The sequence below is a fragment of the Vitis vinifera genome, chromosome 7 (assembly GCF_030704535.1).
Source record: "Vitis vinifera cultivar Pinot Noir 40024 chromosome 7, ASM3070453v1".
Taxonomy (NCBI): Eukaryota; Viridiplantae; Streptophyta; class Magnoliopsida; order Vitales; family Vitaceae; genus Vitis; species Vitis vinifera.
Genome location: NC_081811.1, coordinates 24,144,414 through 24,161,060, shown reverse-complemented (window position 1 = coordinate 24,161,060; position 16,647 = coordinate 24,144,414). Strand labels below are relative to the sequence as shown.

Sequence of the window (16,647 nt, the reverse complement as noted above, 5' to 3'; positions counted from 1 at the left end):
AGGCGTATTTGTGAATATAATAAGACTATCTTGAGGCCGAGGGGCCAGAGGATCGACGTTGACAGCTAACTCATTGATTCGTATTCAAGTGCCTCCAATAATGGAGAGGATATGAATTGAATTTGGTAATCCTTCCAAATAGAGAGACAATACGGAACGGAAGTTAATGACGGTGACGCTATCCTTTTCACATTAGGAAAAAAGTGACAGAATTGTGACTTATGAAATATTTATGGGGTCTGTCCTGTCTGGCTTAACAACGCAGTTCATAATTGGACTCACCTACATCCACATTCCATGCATTTTTGGCAATAGCTCCACCCCTAAACCTATAACCAAACATTTCAACTTCCAGCCATGATTGGCGTACAGGCCATATTCAATTTTCTGGTCACGTGGGTGGGTCTATCATTTTTCACTGATATAAACCACTTCAATTAACGTAACAATAAATGGCCTCAAAAAAAAAAAAAAAAAAACCTCTTTGTAATGCGTTGGCCATCCTAAAGCATCCTTCCCTCTCAATTCTCTCTCTACCTCTTCATTGTCTTTATAAATTATGGAGACTCACGATTTCACCTAACCCCACGTTGCTCATAAAAATCTAACATGGAAGTGAAAGAAGATGGAAACGTGTAAAAAAAACAAAAGGGTATCTTTCTGTATGCCACCGCAGAAAATCTGCCAAAAAGAACGAGGACCAGTGGACCACAAAGAAAGTGACCATGGGACATTAATCAAACAACACTACTTATAAACGAGTTCCTTCGTTTACTGGAGGGGACATGGTCGTAGAAATGTCAACAGTTATGTCTAGCCTCACATGTTCAGATCTATCTCCTTGCCTGAATCAACGACATCGCCGGCTTTGCAAATCCTACTCTTTATTTTTCTCTTCACGTCGTGTTCTTAAGATCAAGCACCAAAGCCCCATCTTGGGAAATCAAGAATCATACCAATTCAACATCCCATTCGAGTTCAATGCTAGATACAAAGCCATTAAGTAAGCTTCCCGATTCCATCTCTGTATTTCCCTTCTCTGCCTTGGATCTTTCAAGCTTGATAGCATTTCTTACGGTTCTGTGGTTCGTTGACCCTGCAATTCTGAAGGGCAAAGGGAGAGTCAGACGATCTCCAACCAGAGGATCCAGTTCCACCGGAAAAACGGTCTTCCCCTGAATGGTGAATTTTTTTATTTAGAGTTTCGGCTTTCTGCTGCTATGATTACTGAATTGGAGAGAGTGTTTTTGTCTGAAAATGACCATCTCTTTTTTCGATACATAGGAAGAAATGGATGGTGGTGATAACGTTATCTATAATTCTTCCTTCATATAGGCACAAATGGGGACCATTAGTTTTCCTTCGAAGTAAGCATAAAGGCCAAGTTGCTAAATACGGTTGTAAATAGGCTTTGATTTCCTTCAATTTTGTTGACCCTGTGTTGTTATTGGATGCTCAAGGTAAGGTGGACGAAACCATAGAAACAGTGGAAACTGTGACGGATATTACTGAAGATTTGGGTGAGGATGTAGAGAAGGTAGCTGAGGCATTGGAAAACAAGATTCCTGACCAGGAGGCAAAACTCAAGGAAGCTGTGGAAACAATTGACCGTCTAGCGAAAGATGTAGTGAAGGAGACTGAAGAAGCCAAACGACTCATTCAAAAGGTTCCACCCATCAGATCTCTCTCTCTCTCTCTCTTTTTCGTGGTTTCTTTTCCTCCATTGCAAAATTTCTTGCAACTACCACTTCTCTGTCATTAGCAAATCAGTGTGAGTTACCCAAGTGCCAAGTGCCTAGGTCCTGTAAATCCAAATACCTCTTCTTGTGTTCATTTTTAAATTTATGGTTCCTATTCTTTCAAATGTGTTAGAATTAGAGCCAGGAAGGAGAAAATGGGTGACATCTTAGAAGGTAAGAACTGGGAAATGCGAACCCACCAGGTTATGTGCCTTAAAAAATGGAGATGTTATGAATTGAAGAAGGCCAAAAATGGAGTCAGCCAGTAGTGAGCAAGAAGAGCTTGCCAGATCACTGTGCAAATTAATGTGGCCCAACCCAAGTGCTGCAAATCAATCAGCAGCTGATTTTCTACTGGACCAAACAGAATCTGGTGGCAAATGACAGAAGGCACTGTCTACTCGCCATAAATACTGCTACGGGTGCCAACTTCAATCAAATACTGACCAGCCTGGTTTACAATTTTTTTTTTTTTAATTTCATACTAACTGTATTATCATCTGTAAAGCATTCCATCATTCCATTTATTTTGATTTGGACAAAAAAAAGAAAGAAAAAAACTCATTGTAGTGAGAAGAGATTTTGTATGTGGGGTTCTAATTCTTATCTTTCCTGGAAGTGCAGGTGGAGGACGCTGAGAAAAAGGTGGAGAAAATTGTGGGAATTGAGGAGGAGAGAGAAAAGAGATAGAAGGTTTTGTTTGGAATTGTTGTACCCTTTTTGAGAAGAAAAATCGACAATATTATTATTAGTGGAATGGTATTATGGTAGCCATTTTCACTGAGCAATCCTGCAAGACTCATTCTTATAGCTTGAATTCTATTTGTTAGGGAAAAGAATTAGCCAATCGTAGACTATAAACCAATTTTAATTGGTGTTCTTTTCTGTTTTAAAAATAGAAAATAATAATTTTTATATAAGATTTAAAAATTTTAAATGCTCATATTGAAGAATTAAAAAAATATAAAAATTATTAAAAAATTGAGATTCTATAAAATTTTTACTAACTCAAATTAAATTTTTTTTTAAATCTATTATTACTTATACATACCATTTTCATCCATTTAGATTAATAATGTCCAAAAAAAAAAAGGTATAATATTGATATTTAAGAAGTTTTGAGGGTAATTTATCCGATTTTAAATATGATGGAATAATGTGTAAAATACTAAAATAAAATACGGAGGTAAAATATTTTAAACCAAAAAAGAAAAAAAAAAGGACTAGCATCTTATCCAAACTAGGGTTTCATTTCATCTTTTGGGAAAAAGTGAAAGTAAAGTTAAGGTAATAATTTTTAAAAAGTAATATTAATATTATAAAAATTATGTAAAATATGTAATAAATTTTTACACAATATAAAAGTTTTAGCACAAGTAACAATATTCTAATTTTCATATTAAACTTTTTTTTAAATTATAATATTTTAATTTTTTTAGTTATAACTTTTTAATAAAATTAATGAAATAAATATAGGAAAAATGTTTTTGACTTTCTAGGAGTGAATCAAAACAAGACCCTAAAATGAAGTGTGCCTCCTCGATTATAATTTATACCAAGGATTTAACATTTCATGATTCCCCGAACTCATCACTTTCTAAAAGTCAATTGGACTAGTAAATGGAAATTTGCCGTTTTCTTTTTTTCTTTTATTAGCCAAAAGCAATTTGAATAATACTATTATTTTTATTTTCTTTTTTCTTTTTTGTTAAATATACATACACATAGCTTCTCATACAAGTCAAAAAATGATTAGATGGGAAGTATTTTTTTTTGTTTTTTGTTTACTTTTGTATTAATTTTTTGAAAATTAGAAGATTTTTTTAATAAAATTAGCCAGATATCAATGAGGTGTTTGAGCCATGAATACATTTCCAGGAAAGTAAGACGTGGGGTTTGGGGTTGGTTGGGGTGGCTTGCATGGGAATCTATCCTATAACAGATGTTAGTTTGTCTCAACAAGCAAGGGAGGTATTTCCCATATAAAGAAACACAAAACCCCACAAACCCAAGAATTTAAAATCTCCATTTACTTTATTTCTTCCTCTATTCTACCTAATCCTTCTTTCATCACCAACCCCGTTTCTTCCTCTTCCTTTCTTTCTTGCACGCCTCAAACTGGACTCTCTTACTTTTTCCGTTTTTTTTTTTTTTAAAAAAAAAAATTAAGTACTCATCAGCAACATAGCAAAGTGAAATAGTGATGGCTGGATTGTCATGGAACAGTCCCAACCTGTGGTTGAGAGGTTTAGAAGGTAGGAATGAGGGGAAGAAGGGGGAGGTGATTTATCATCAGTCCGGGATGGAGCTAATGCAGAACTGCGATCTCCCTCCACCGGTTAAGGTGTTTGCAGGGTCAGATAAAACGGTCATATCATCCATGGATAGGATATGCAGCATGATGGGGCGAGAAGATGGAACAAGTGATGAGACAAATATGGAGCTATTAAGGGCGCTGCACCTTTCACAAACACGGGCTAGAGAGGCGGAGAGGAAGGCTGCGCTTATTGCAAAGGAGAGGGATTCTATTTCCAATGCTCTGCTGGAGGAGTCTCTGCAGTTATTGGCGTATCGGCAGTGGGTAAAATTGCTCGAGTTTCAAGTTTCGAAGTTGCAATCCCTGCAAACGAAACACCAAGAGCAATGGAGTTTTGTTGGGATGGGAGGATCAACCATGGGGGAAGATGACAACGAGGGGGGGATGGGGGGCCGCGGTGTGACATGGATTATGGCTTTGGCGTTTTGTTTGGGTATTGCATTTGGCTGCAAATACTTGTTTTGAATTTTCACTTGTTTTATTTTTTCCTACATCTCTGCTCTGTATGGGTTGCTTGGAAACATTGCAACATGTCGGCAAACAAAAGGGCAGGGCAGAACACATAATATATGTTTCAAATTTTCTGATGTAAATGAAATCAACTCTCAATTCTCAAACAGTATATTCTAGAGACCAAAGAGCAGAATATACCAAATATCGGTTAGTTTCTTTGATGTTTGCTAAAGAGATGGTTAGGTCAGGCAATTTTCCCAATTGGGTATTGTGCAGTGGCACCCAGACCCCACGTGCCCTCCCTCGGAGCACTTGCAAAAACCCCATATATATATATATATAGAGAGAGAGAGAGAGCATTCCCCAAGCATATATATAGAGATATGTTAAACTACTGGGATATACATGCAGGAGTATATACCTAATCTATACATTTCGGAATATGTACAGGCGATTTAAATCTATATATGTGAATCTATTAACATAACTAGTTAATGTTGAATTCATATGATGGCCTGGTGTACAGACCTCAAATGGCTGTAGCAGTCATCACTGCTCTCAAAGAACTCCAAACATCCCCAGCAAATATGCCTGCCACACCTACACTCAACATGGTTGCATCCATCCACTTTCTCTATGATGTACCCACAAATAGGGCAGCTCTTTACGTGCTCTTTCCCCTTGCACCACTCCTTCAGCGACAAGTCAGGATCCTCCTTGAATTCCTGATACCTCTCACATGATATATATGGATGATACTCGGAGTGACACCTAGTACATGTCTCTACAAAACATGCCCCACAGACAAATGGTTCGCTAGTCATTGAAGAACTTGCCACTCGATAAACTGAAGGACAGTCAGGTGATGGACAAAACTTGTAAGCACCACCACTAGATGCAACAAATGCCCCTAAAGAAGCCCTAAAAAGCTCCTCCAATTTATCACTAGACAATAGAGATTTCAGGTCTGTAAGCCAAATAGGAGTCCTGCAACCTTCATGGGTACAGCATACAGGGAAACTGTCCTGGCTTTTGATGGCTGACTCGCATTGCTCTACCAAGCACAACCTGCAGAATTTATGTGCACAGGCTTCAAGACAATAACCATCCTCTACTTCACACAAGCAAATGGGGCAGGCAGCTTCATCATCAGGCCTTTCATCCGAACTACCACTCTTCTGTGCAATCTCATAAACTATGTCTTGTACTTTTTGCTTCAACTCTTTGTTACCATGAATGTAGATAATATGACGGCGGGTATTCAGAGTAAACTCAGCCCCAGGTACCTTCTCTTTGAGCCCATGGAGGTCTGGCCCAAATTTCTTAACCACTTCCTTCATCAAGTCACCAGGCAGATCTCCACCTCGGAGATGGATTTCAAGTTGCTTGCTGTCATGTAGGGCTAGAAGGGACTCAACTAATTTCTGTTTTGCCACAGCAATCTTTTCTGAAGGACCAAAAACCCTTACGCTAATACTATGCCTGTCAAAGAGAATGTAGGTTTCTGTCTCTCGCTGAAGTGATTTCATGAGCATAATGCCATCTCTGGAGAACAGAAGGTGTAGAACGGCTGGAGTGAGGCTGGCATGGTCTACAATTTCCCCCTTCATAAGCTGTTCCAGAGGTCTTCTCATCTCAGCCACAGTTTTAGTAGCATTTGCAGATATCTTCACACGATAGGAACCATTCTCATTCCTGTCTAGATTGCATTCTGCCCCTGGAATAAGACAATTCATACCCATCAGCATTAAATTATCGCAGAACATTTTATGATGTCTCATATTAATATACTTTCCACAATCAAATCAATGGGATTTAAAGAACCATTTAAGACTCCAGAAGCTTACAAATTACATAGGAACAGAAAAATCACTAGTTTCACAGAAATACCATCCAAAAAGTTAAAACCTCAATAAAATGAAAAAGGCTGAGCATAAAATTGGTTGACCATGCAAGATAATCAGTTCATTGAAATATTTGGGCACTAAATATGACAACCTAGCATCAAATTTTACGCCACGCTGTAGAAATTCCACCATGAAAACAATTCTGAGATTATCACAGCACTCTGGATAGATTCAAAACTAGGCCACTTAATCTCTTTTAAAAGCTTCTGCACCTTTTCTTTGTTCCAGTTCCCAAAAGGGGAAAAAGGGAACAAAACCCCTCAACACTGTTCAGAATGCTGAAAGTATGGTGATAATATCCTTTTGTTAAAAGTCTATACAACTTTTCCAATATTGAAACACATTACACACCCCATACAAAAGGAAGAATTACAAATTCATGCATCTAGCTAACCTTGTTAACTAGCCCATTCTTATAAGTTTGTAACTTAGAACTGAGAGCTTCATAAGAAGCCTGTTAACAAAGCAAACAACAAATGAATGATGATATCTAAAGTTCCCAACTGCCTAAAAGAGAAACAAAAGTAAAGGGTATGATGTACAAGCTAAACAACTAGGGGAAATGAGAGTTTAATTTAGGCCTCAAAGCAAGAAGTGACACCACAGACCAGTCTTCGTTAAACTTCCGTATCTCATACCACATTCATGACAATGAGAAAGCATACTCAATCATAAACATAAATCTGGATGGCATATAACAGCTTTATACCTTAAAATATTTTCAATTCTTGCCTCAACTTCATCTCAGTGAATGAAAAACAGGAGATGAGAACTTTCAGGTATATAGACAGAAAAGTCATTTCAAGCTTTTAAAAATCTATTTTAATATTTTTAATACCTTCTGCCTGGGCAACAGTAAACTAAATCCTGAATATAAGTATACAGAGGCCCTAAGTCAAGGAAGAAATCAAAGAATTTTTTTGCATTGAAACATGAAATAGATCAATAGATTACTAATCAACCGACTTGACATGACTGGTACAACCTGTCTTCCCATCAGCCAGTTAGGGAAACAACTGAATTTTGTCAAGACTGTGCAATGATGTTAAGTTTGTCCACCAAAGGGTTGAGGCCTTTACGGGCTTTTGGTATATATTTTAGTAGTCATATAAATCAATTGATCTAAACAAGACTTGCAAAAAAGTAAGGAATCATTGATGGATAGGAGACAAGAAATCTCCACTCCTTCACCACCTCCTTGTCCTACTTTGAGACCTTAAATGAAGTCACCTTCCTCTGCCTTTCTCAAGAGAATGATAAGAGCCTCCATTACCAACACAAATAAATATGAGAATAGGGGGTTCCCTTAACTCAAACCTCCTGTGCTTTGAAAAAACCAAGAAGAAACACCATCCACTAGAACTAAGAACCTTCTTGTTGAAATGCAAAACTGAATCCAATCAATCCATTTTTTTCCCAAAACCCAGATATCATCTCTAATAGGAAGGTTGATGGGGGAAAGCCTTTTAAAGTTTATTCAAGGAAGAAAGGGAAGACCTAAGTAAACTTTAAGTAGGATTAATATAATTAGAATTTGAGTCATGATAGGTTATTAGAGTCCTAGTAGACTTTGGATTTCTTAGAGAAGCCTATAAATAGGCTAATCAATGTAAATCAAAGGGATGAATTTTGATAAATAATATTATACTTTCTTTCATTGCAAGGTTGCAACCCTCAATGGTGAGACTCCATTGATTTTCTTCTAGGTGAGACTCCTAGAAGGCCTTAGTGAGACTCTAAGGTTTTCCATCTTTTCTTCATTGTTTCTTCTTTCTCTCTATTTCTTATCTTATAATTTTCTCTACCATAAAGTTTATTCCTTGTTCCTCTCCTTACACCCTAAAAATAAAACCCTAGCCCACCTACCCTTGAGTGTAGGCAACCATCCTAGGGTTGTCCTACATCAAAGGTGCATTTACATGGTCATAAGGTTTTTCAATGTATAACTTATAGACAACTTCCTTTCTACGATTCCTCAATCTTGAATCTATAGTTTCATTGACTATTGGAACCACATCTAAGGTTTATCTCCCTTCTATTAACACATAATGAGACTAATACCACTTACCCAATCACTTTCTTTGGTCTATTTTCAAAAACTTAGAATTTTGCACAAACTACCCAAGGCTAATAAGTCTAAACTCCTTTATATCTTCGACTTCACCTTTTTTTGGAATCGAAACAACAAATCCTAGGCACCAACTTGATGGGTTAGATGATATTGGTAGAAAGTCAAAATAGATGCACCTAGATTTGATAAGAGGATAAACCCTATAGCTTTTCTATGTTGGTTGAATGAAATGGAGGACTACTTTGAGTGGTAGAACTTGTCAAAGATCCAAAGAGCATGTTTTGCAAAACAAAGCTCATCCAGGTTGCTAAACAATGCTCAAAAAAAGTACAAAGATTCTTAGAACACTAATGACAAGAGCCAACTAAAGGTATGGTCTGAAATGAAACAAAAGTAGCGCAAAAAATACATTCTTACTGAATTTAAGAGCGAGATACTAGATCAATGGCTAAACTTGAAAAGGTAGACCTCTAGCATCACTAAATTTGAAGGAACCAATACTGATGTATGATGTTATTGAGGTGTCACAAATGACAGCACTAGGTTTATTATCAAGGGTTTGATGCCAGAAATTAGAAGTGAAGTGAATCTACACTTCCCATAAGCCTTGGAAAAGGCCTATCACAAGGCCTTAGAGTTGGAAAGATTCTATTAAGACCTTAGCTTAATATTGCAATGTTGCATGTCCTATCCACCTAAGAAGTCCACCCAATCCAAAACCTTTTAAATCTTTAAGTCCTTATTAGTGTGTTTTATGTCTGGGAAGTTAAAAGTTGATTGACCATCTTTTTCTTGATTGCCTAATAACTTAAGGGCTTTGACACGGTCTATTTCGACAAGTCAAGATTAATAGGGTCCAACCCAGGAGTATATGTGACACAATGATCTTTTCAAATAGGAGTATAAGAAACCCCATTAAAGGCAAGAACCTTTGGCAAATTGTTTTTCTCATATTACTTATATTACCTTGAACAATGTGCCAAAAAGAGAGATGTTGAAACCTTTGAGGATAAGTAGGGTACATAAAAAATGTCATGAGATCTACTTCACTTTTATTCCTCTTTCTGAGCCTCCTATACCAATGTTTTTAAAGACATTTCTCTCAATGTTATTTAGCCTAATTGGCATTCAGTGTGTAAATCAAAAGGGTTTGGACAACCATGAGAGGAGCTTAGTTAAGACTTAAGGAGATGACATCTATGTATATTTCTATGTGGACTAGACCTTTTTGTGTAGGTTCCTCATATAGTGGAGGAGTTCAATTATCTTTTTATCAAGTTTTTATCAAGTTTTTGTAAATTTTTGGGGAGGACTCCTCATCCTCATGTTCTTTTAATACATAATTAACAAATCTTTTGTTTTTTATTCAAAAAAAAGACAGCTCCGAAAATAGTACCCAATCTAAGTCTAACTACCTCTAGGAATGGCTATCAATCACATCAATGAGTAAGCAAGGAGATCTCTAGCAATTACTTTAGGAATGGGAATACCATTAAGTGCTACCATTATCATGGTAAGGGCACATTACATCACATTACCCTCATCACAAGTTAGATGGTACTTGAGAAGGATAGAACTATAACCAAATGGTTGACCCTTTAGAAAGTCCAATAGATTTTTGAAAGAATTAGATCCCAATGTACATTAATGTCAATGCAAAGGTAAAGTATACCAGATAGTAAGGACAAAGCTCCAAGTCCGGACGACTTTACCATGGTGTTTTGGCTTTTTTGTAGGGAAGTTGTGAAGGTAGAGGTTTTAGGTTTTTTTAGAGACTTCCATGAGGGGGGCAGATTTGTAAAGTCTTTGAATGTTTCTTTCCTAGTTCTTGTCCCTAAGAAGGGAGGTGCAGAAGACTTGAAAGATTTTAGGCCAATTAGTCTTATGGGCAGCCTTTATAAGTTGTTGGCCAAGGTGTTGGCTAATAAACTTAAAAAGGTATTGGGCAAAGTGATTTCGGTGTCCCAAAATGCCTTTGTGGAGGGAAAACAAATTTTAGACGCAGTTTTGATTGCAAATGAGACCATGGACTCAAGATTGAAAAGCAATGAAGGTGGTGTGTTGTGCAAGTTGGATATAGGGAAGGCGTATGATCATGTGAATTGGAAGTTTTTGTCTGCGGTGCTTAGAAAAATGGGTTTTGGGGAGAAATGGATTAAATGGATAGAATGTTGCATCTCTACTGTGAAATTTTCTGTTTTAGTAAATGGATCTCCTTCGGGTTTTTTCAAAAGTTCGAGGGGATTGAGACAAGGAGATCCCTCTCCCCTTATTTGTTCGTGATAACCATGAAGGTGTTTAGTTGTCTATTGAGGAGGGCTGTTAGTGGGGGCTTACTTATCTAGTTGGAGGGTGAGAGGTAGGAGTGGTGAGGGGATTCTAATCTCGCACTTGTTATTTGTTGACGATACTTTGGTGTTTTGTGAGGCGTCTCAAGACCAGATATCCTATCAAAGTTGGCTTCTCATGTGGTTTGAGGCTTGCTCAAGTTTGAGAATCAATCTAGAGAAAAGCGAGTTAATTTTAATGGGTAAGGTGCATAATATAGAAGACTTCGCCTTGGAGTTGGGGTGTAAAGTGGGTGGTCTCCCTTCCTGCTATTTGGGTCTGCCTTTCGGGGGGGCCCTTCAAATCAGGCAGTGTGGGATGGCGTTGAAGAAAGATTTTGAAAAAGGCTAGCAATATAGAAAAGACCATATATCTCAAAAGGAGGAAGACTCATTCTAATTCGTAGCACTTCGTCTAGCATGCCTATCTATTTCATGTCCCTTTTTTGCATGCCAAGACAAGTAAGGTTGAGATTGAAGAAGATTCAGAGGGATTTTCTTTGGGGTGGTGGTGCTCTTGTGTAGAAACCGCATCTTGTTAGGTGGAACACGGTTTGCTTGGAGAAAATGAAAGGTGGTTTGGGTGTGAGAAATCTATCTCTGATGAACATAGCTCTCTTAAGCAAGTGGAATTGGTTGTTTGCCAATGAAAGAGAGGCCTCTTGGAAGCAAGTCATCAGTCACAAGTATGGTGAAGAGGATGGGGGGTGGCGCTCCCATGCAGTGAGTGAGAGGTATGGTGTGGGATTATGGAAAGCAATTAAGAAGGAGTGGAATTATTTGAGTGGTAGGTTGGCCTACCAAGTGGGTAATGGGCAGAGAGTGGGATTCTGGATGGATAAATGGTGTGGAGATAAGTCACTTTGTGAGTCCTTCCCTTCCTCATTCTCCATTTCTTCATCTAAGGAAGTTTGGGTGACGGATGGTTAGAACCCTAATAGTGATGGGGGTGGATGGACCCCTCTTTTCTCAAGGGCCTTTAATGATTGGGAGGTTGAGTTGGTGGAGTGTTTTCTACAAAAGATCCAAGCTTTTAGGGTGCGCAGGGATGTGGAAGATAGAGTGATTTGGATAAATTCGAAGTGTGGGACCTTTTCGGTCAAGTCTTTTTATTCCATCTTGGAGCCCGGAGATTCTCCTTTGTTCCCTAGTGGTAGCATTTGGAGAGCGAGTGTGTCTCCTAAGGTGACTTTCTTTACTTGGGAGGCTTCTTGGGAGAAAGTCTTAACTTTGGACCAACTTCAAAGAAAGGGGCACTTCTTGGAAAATAGGTGTTTTCTATGCCTCTCTGAAGTAGAGACGGTGGATCACCTTCTTCTTCATTGTGTAAAGACTCGGGTTCTTTGGAGTCTTCTCTTCTCCCTCTTTGGTGTGTTTGTTAGCGTTTGGTAATGAGGAGTTTTCGCTCCAAAGATTGAAAAATTCTTTTGTATGTAACCTTTGGTCTTGGGTTAGGGTGTCTATAGATTTGAGTCTTTTGCTTGTAAGCGTCATTGATTGGTTAGGCTCAAAGCGAGGGCAGGTTATGTTTTTTGTTTCTATCCATCCCCTCTAGTTTGAGCCTTTTGGCTTCTTTTATATACTTCTTGTATGCTCTGAGGGCACTATTTTTGGTGTCTCCTCTTTTCTTTATATACATCTTTTCTTTACCTATCAAAAAAAAAAAAAAAGTATATAAGATAGTTATTGATTTTTATTTATTTTTTTTTTTTTTTTTTTTTTGGGGTGGATGGGGAGGGAAAGGGGGTGTGGTTGTTCAATTAATGCCATTTTTGGGGTAGTTGTGTCTAGGATAATTTACAAATTGAGCCACTACAACCATATAGGATAGCATGGGGAGAAAAGACATTCTTACTTGTACCTAGAAGATCTTTAGTTTCTATTAAGGTAGGTTCTTGTTCTGAAAATATATGGTGTAATGTCCTATCCACGGACATGGACCATGTGCTACTAGGATGCCCTTGGCTGTAATGATCTTGATGTCATCCATCATAGGAATAAATGCTGACAAAACTGTCAAAAAAAGGTACACAAGTCTAAATCAAGATCATCTTCTTAGGTTAGCAAAGCCTCATTAAGACATCACAGACCACAACATGGCATCTAAGGCCTCTCACTAGAACTCCTATATCTTTTGAACCACAAGTTGGTACATGAGAGTAGAGAGTTAGGTGGGACAGTTGCTTCAATAGCTAAGGAAGCACTTTTTGATCCAGAAACTTATTTACCTTCAAAAGTTAGCAATTCACTCTTTGAATTTCAAGACATCACTCCTGAAGAGCTTCCTAGTGATTTTCCACCAATGAGAGACATTCATCTTGCCATCAACCTTTTCCTAGGTTGCCAACTTCTGAACTTCCCCTGCTATAAGCTAAAACCTGCTTCAATGGCGAAGGAAGCACTTTTTGATCCATAAAGCTATTTGCCTTCAAAAGTTAGCAATTCACTCTTTGAATCTCAAGACATCGCTCCTAAAGAGCGTCTTAGTGATTTCCCATCAATGAGAGACATTCATCTTGCCATATACCTTTTCCTAGGTTGCCAACTTCTGCACTTCCCCTACTATAAGCTAAAACCTGCTTCAATGGCTAAGGAAGCACTTTTTGATCCAGAAACTTATTTGCCTTCAAAAGTTAGTAATTCACTCTTTGAATTTCAAGACATCATACCTGAAGAGCTTCCTAGTGATTTCCCACCAATGAGAGACATTCATCTTGCCATCAACCTTATCCTAGGTTGCCAACTTCTGAACTTCCCCTACTATAAGCTAAAACCTACTTCAAGGGATAAGATCAACAAACAAATAAAGGGACTCTTAGAAAAAGGGTTCATTAAGCATAGCCTTGGCCTTTGTGTTGTACCTATCCTATTAACCCCTAAGAAAGATCAGATCTTTTTTTTTATAGGCAAAGAAAGATCAAATCTTAGAGAATATGTGTCAATTTTTTTTTTTTTATCAATAAGCAATATATATATAGCAAAGAGGTGCTAAAGAAGCAACTCACAGAGTTACAATTTAGAACAACTCACCCCCTTACAAAAGGACTCAAAACACAAGGAAAGCACAAAAAACCCTCTCCCTTAACGCATACACACCCATTCTATAAAATCTATTAAGATCGAAGGACCATCTTTTATCCACAATTTGGTTTCTAACCAAAGTAAATACACAAAAGAAATTTTCAGCTTTTGAATGGACAGTACACCGTCCTTAAAAGCAATTGAATTCCTAGCCTTCCAAATAATCCAAAACAAGCATAACGGTCCCAGTTGCCACACCACCTTCCTCTTCTTGCCCACAAAAGAGCCTCTCCAACCTAAAAGGGTTTCCTTTACCGAATATGAAAAAAACCCAAGAAACTCCAAAAAAAGAGAAGAGCAACATCAACACCTCCCTTGTTCTTTCACAATGAAAGAGGAGGTGGTCAATCGACTCCCCACACTTTTGGCACAGAAAGCACCTATTAGCCAAAGCCTAACCCCTCTTTTGCAAGCGGTCCAAGGTTAAGACTCTTCCCCACAAAGCCTCCCACGCAAAGAAGCTTATCTTTGGTTGTGCACAAGAAATCCCAATAATCTTCGAAGGGAATGAAGCAAGAGACACCGGCTGCAGCGCCCTATACAAGGATTTTACCAAAAAAACCCCATCCTTTGATTCCACCCATCTCATCCTATCCTCCTCATCCACCCTAACCATCTTCCCATCCAACCAAAAAAGTAATCTTCCCACTTCTTCCATCTCCCAATCATTAAACAGCCTATTGAAACTAGGAGTCCAACTTCCCCTCCTTTCCCCCTCGGCTGTCCAAACTTAACAAACCCAAGCCTCTTTAGACGTTACTATAGCAAATAATGAAGGGAAAGCCTCGCATAAAGGGATGGTTCCACACCACTTATCTTTCCAGAAACTCACGTTCTTACCATTCCCCACCTCAAATCCAAAAAAAGGGGTTACAAGTTGTCCCACCTTATTTATAGTTTTCCGACCTTATTTATAGCTTTCCACAACCCAACTCCATAGGCCTCCCTAGACTCACAAGATCTCCATCCTCCTCTTTCCTCCCCGTATTTCCTTCTAATCACTTGATTCTAAAGGGCCTTTTTTTCGTTTGCAAAGCGCCATGCTCACTTGCCAAGGAGAGCCTTATTGAAAGAACCAAGGTTCTTAACCCCCAAACCTCCTTTACTTTTGATTTCACACACAATCGACCACCTTACTAAGTGCGGTTTTTGCTCAAGAGCCCCACCACCCCACAGAAAATCCCTTTGTATCTTTTCCAGTCTCATCCTAACCGCCCTATGTAGTTGGAAAATGGACATAAAATAGATCGGTAGATTGGACAATGTACTCCGAATTAAGGTAATCCTCCTCCCTTTTGAGATGTACTGCCGCTTCCACATAGCCAATCTCTTTCGAAATCTTTCCTCTTTTCCATCCCATGCACCGACAGATTTAAAAGGAGCACCCAAAGGCATTCCTAGATAGGTGGAGGGGGGCAAATTTCCTACTTTATATCCGAACTCATCAGCCAACTCTTCCACATTCTCAACTCTACCAATTGGAATCAGTTCACTTTTTTCCAGATTCGCTTTTAACCCTGACAAAGCCTCAAACCACATTAACAGCCAGCACAAATATGTCAACTGATCCTCTTTAGCCTCACAGAAAATCAACGTGTCATCAGCAAACAATAAATGTGAGATTAGAGAATATGTGTCAATAGAAAAGGGATTAATCTTATCAAATATAGGCTTTCCATACCTAGGCTAGACGACATGCTTGGTTTGCTGGTTGGAAATGTCCCTTGGGTACGAGACTCACCTTTGGCTTTTGCATTGATTGTCCAACATTTTGAGCACCTTCATGAGAGTCACATCCCATGTTTTACGCCCTTTTATGGGGTGATTTCAATTAGTCTATTTTAATGACACCCTAATCCATAGCCAAACCAAGGAAGAGCATGCAAATCAGCTTAGGCAGGTCTTTTTTCCTTGAGAGCTAGCTAAGTAATATGTGAACCTTAAAACAGGTTTTGAAGTTGGAAACAAAGTTGGTGATGATCTTAGAAGAGTCATAAATACTAAAACCCACAAGGGTTGAGGTGACCAGTTTTAATAGGATGAAGCATGACTCTTCCACGAGGGAGTCCAAGAAGAGGTTATGTAGACTTCATCATTAGGAGAGGCTTCATATTTAAGGGTTTAGGGTTTGCATTCCCCAAACTTCACTTAAGAACTTTCAAGTTTGGGAGTTGCATGTTGGAGGGTTAGCAAGTCTCCCAATCAAGGTCATGTAGACTTCATCATTATGGGAGGCTTCATATTTAAGGGTACTAGGCTTTGCATTCCCTGAACTTCAATAAAGAACTTTCAAGTGTGAGAGTTGCATGTTGGGGGGTTAGCAAGTCATTTTAGAAGGAACAAAACCATTTTCCTGGTTGAAGATAAGGTTCTGATAGCATCCTTAAAAGCTGGCATGATCATATTTGTCCCTAGTGTCACACTTACCAATTAACCAAAGCTAGAAAGCAAAACACTGGTGTGTACACACCTTTACCAGTAACACAGCCTTCATGACAAGATGTTAGCATGAGTTTTTGTTCTTAGGTTGCATAAAACAACCCAAGGATAGGACTCGATCTTAGTGGTGGTAGATTAATTCTCTGAGATGGTTCACTTCACAGCTTGCAAAGGAAACAACTGATGCCTCATGTGGTCCAATTGTTCTTTATGTAGGTTCTCTAACTTCATAGCTCACTTCTGTAGTGTCTGACAGAGAAGTTAAATTTGTCTGCTACTATTGGAAAACACCTTGAAAACTTCTTTGAACTAC

At 38.4% G+C, this 16,647-nt stretch overlaps 3 protein-coding genes across 5 annotated transcripts in view; 2 read left to right on the top strand and 1 right to left on the bottom strand.

Annotated features, from left to right (window-relative positions):
* The first annotated feature begins 470 nt into the window (after positions 1 to 470).
* On the top strand, positions 471 to 2,527 carry LOC100251922 (uncharacterized). 3 transcript variants are annotated; one of them, XM_002262711.5, is made up of 5 exons: positions 471 to 1,003; positions 1,111 to 1,182; positions 1,285 to 1,367; positions 1,461 to 1,666; positions 2,364 to 2,527. In XM_002262711.5, exons 1-5 carry the CDS (start codon positions 786 to 788, stop codon positions 2,427 to 2,429), a joined length of 645 nt encoding a protein of 214 aa, XP_002262747.1. In that variant the 5' UTR covers positions 471 to 785; the 3' UTR covers positions 2,430 to 2,527. The 3 variants fall into 3 exon arrangements, with proteins under 3 accessions (XP_002262747.1, XP_059594523.1, XP_059594522.1); XM_059738540.1 differs by having other exon boundaries at positions 587 to 1,003; positions 1,461 to 1,771; positions 1,873 to 2,422; XM_059738539.1 differs by having other exon boundaries at positions 587 to 1,003; positions 1,461 to 2,527.
* Positions 2,528 to 3,427: 900 nt separating this feature from the next.
* On the top strand, positions 3,428 to 4,675 carry LOC132254097 (uncharacterized). The gene has a single exon (XM_059738538.1). It carries the CDS (start codon positions 3,943 to 3,945, stop codon positions 4,519 to 4,521), a length of 579 nt encoding a protein of 192 aa, XP_059594521.1. The 5' UTR covers positions 3,428 to 3,942; the 3' UTR covers positions 4,522 to 4,675.
* Positions 4,676 to 4,868: 193 nt separating this feature from the next.
* The window catches only part of LOC100254070 (ATP-dependent RNA helicase DEAH11, chloroplastic), a 29,694-nt gene continuing 17,915 nt past the window's right edge, over positions 4,869 to 16,647 (bottom strand). Inside the window, exon 3 of the mRNA XM_019221140.2 lies at positions 4,869 to 6,226. Within this exon, the coding sequence (XP_019076685.2) occupies positions 5,013 to 6,226 (1,214 nt within the window). The 3' untranslated portion in view covers positions 4,869 to 5,012. The remainder of the gene's footprint in view (positions 6,227 to 16,647) is intronic.

Coding starts and splice junctions, on each gene's coding strand:
- LOC100251922 (XM_059738539.1), top strand. CDS start 786: ATGGTCGTAGAAATGTCAACAGTTATGTCTAGCCTCACATGTTCAGAT. Junction 1,183..1,284: donor AAACGGTCTTCCCCTGAATG/GTGAATTTTTTT, acceptor TTCGATACATAG/GAAGAAATGGATGGTGGTGA. Junction 1,368..1,460: donor ACCATTAGTTTTCCTTCGAA/GTAAGCATAAAG, acceptor TGGATGCTCAAG/GTAAGGTGGACGAAACCATA.
- LOC132254097 (XM_059738538.1), top strand. CDS start 3,943: ATGGCTGGATTGTCATGGAACAGTCCCAACCTGTGGTTGAGAGGTTTA.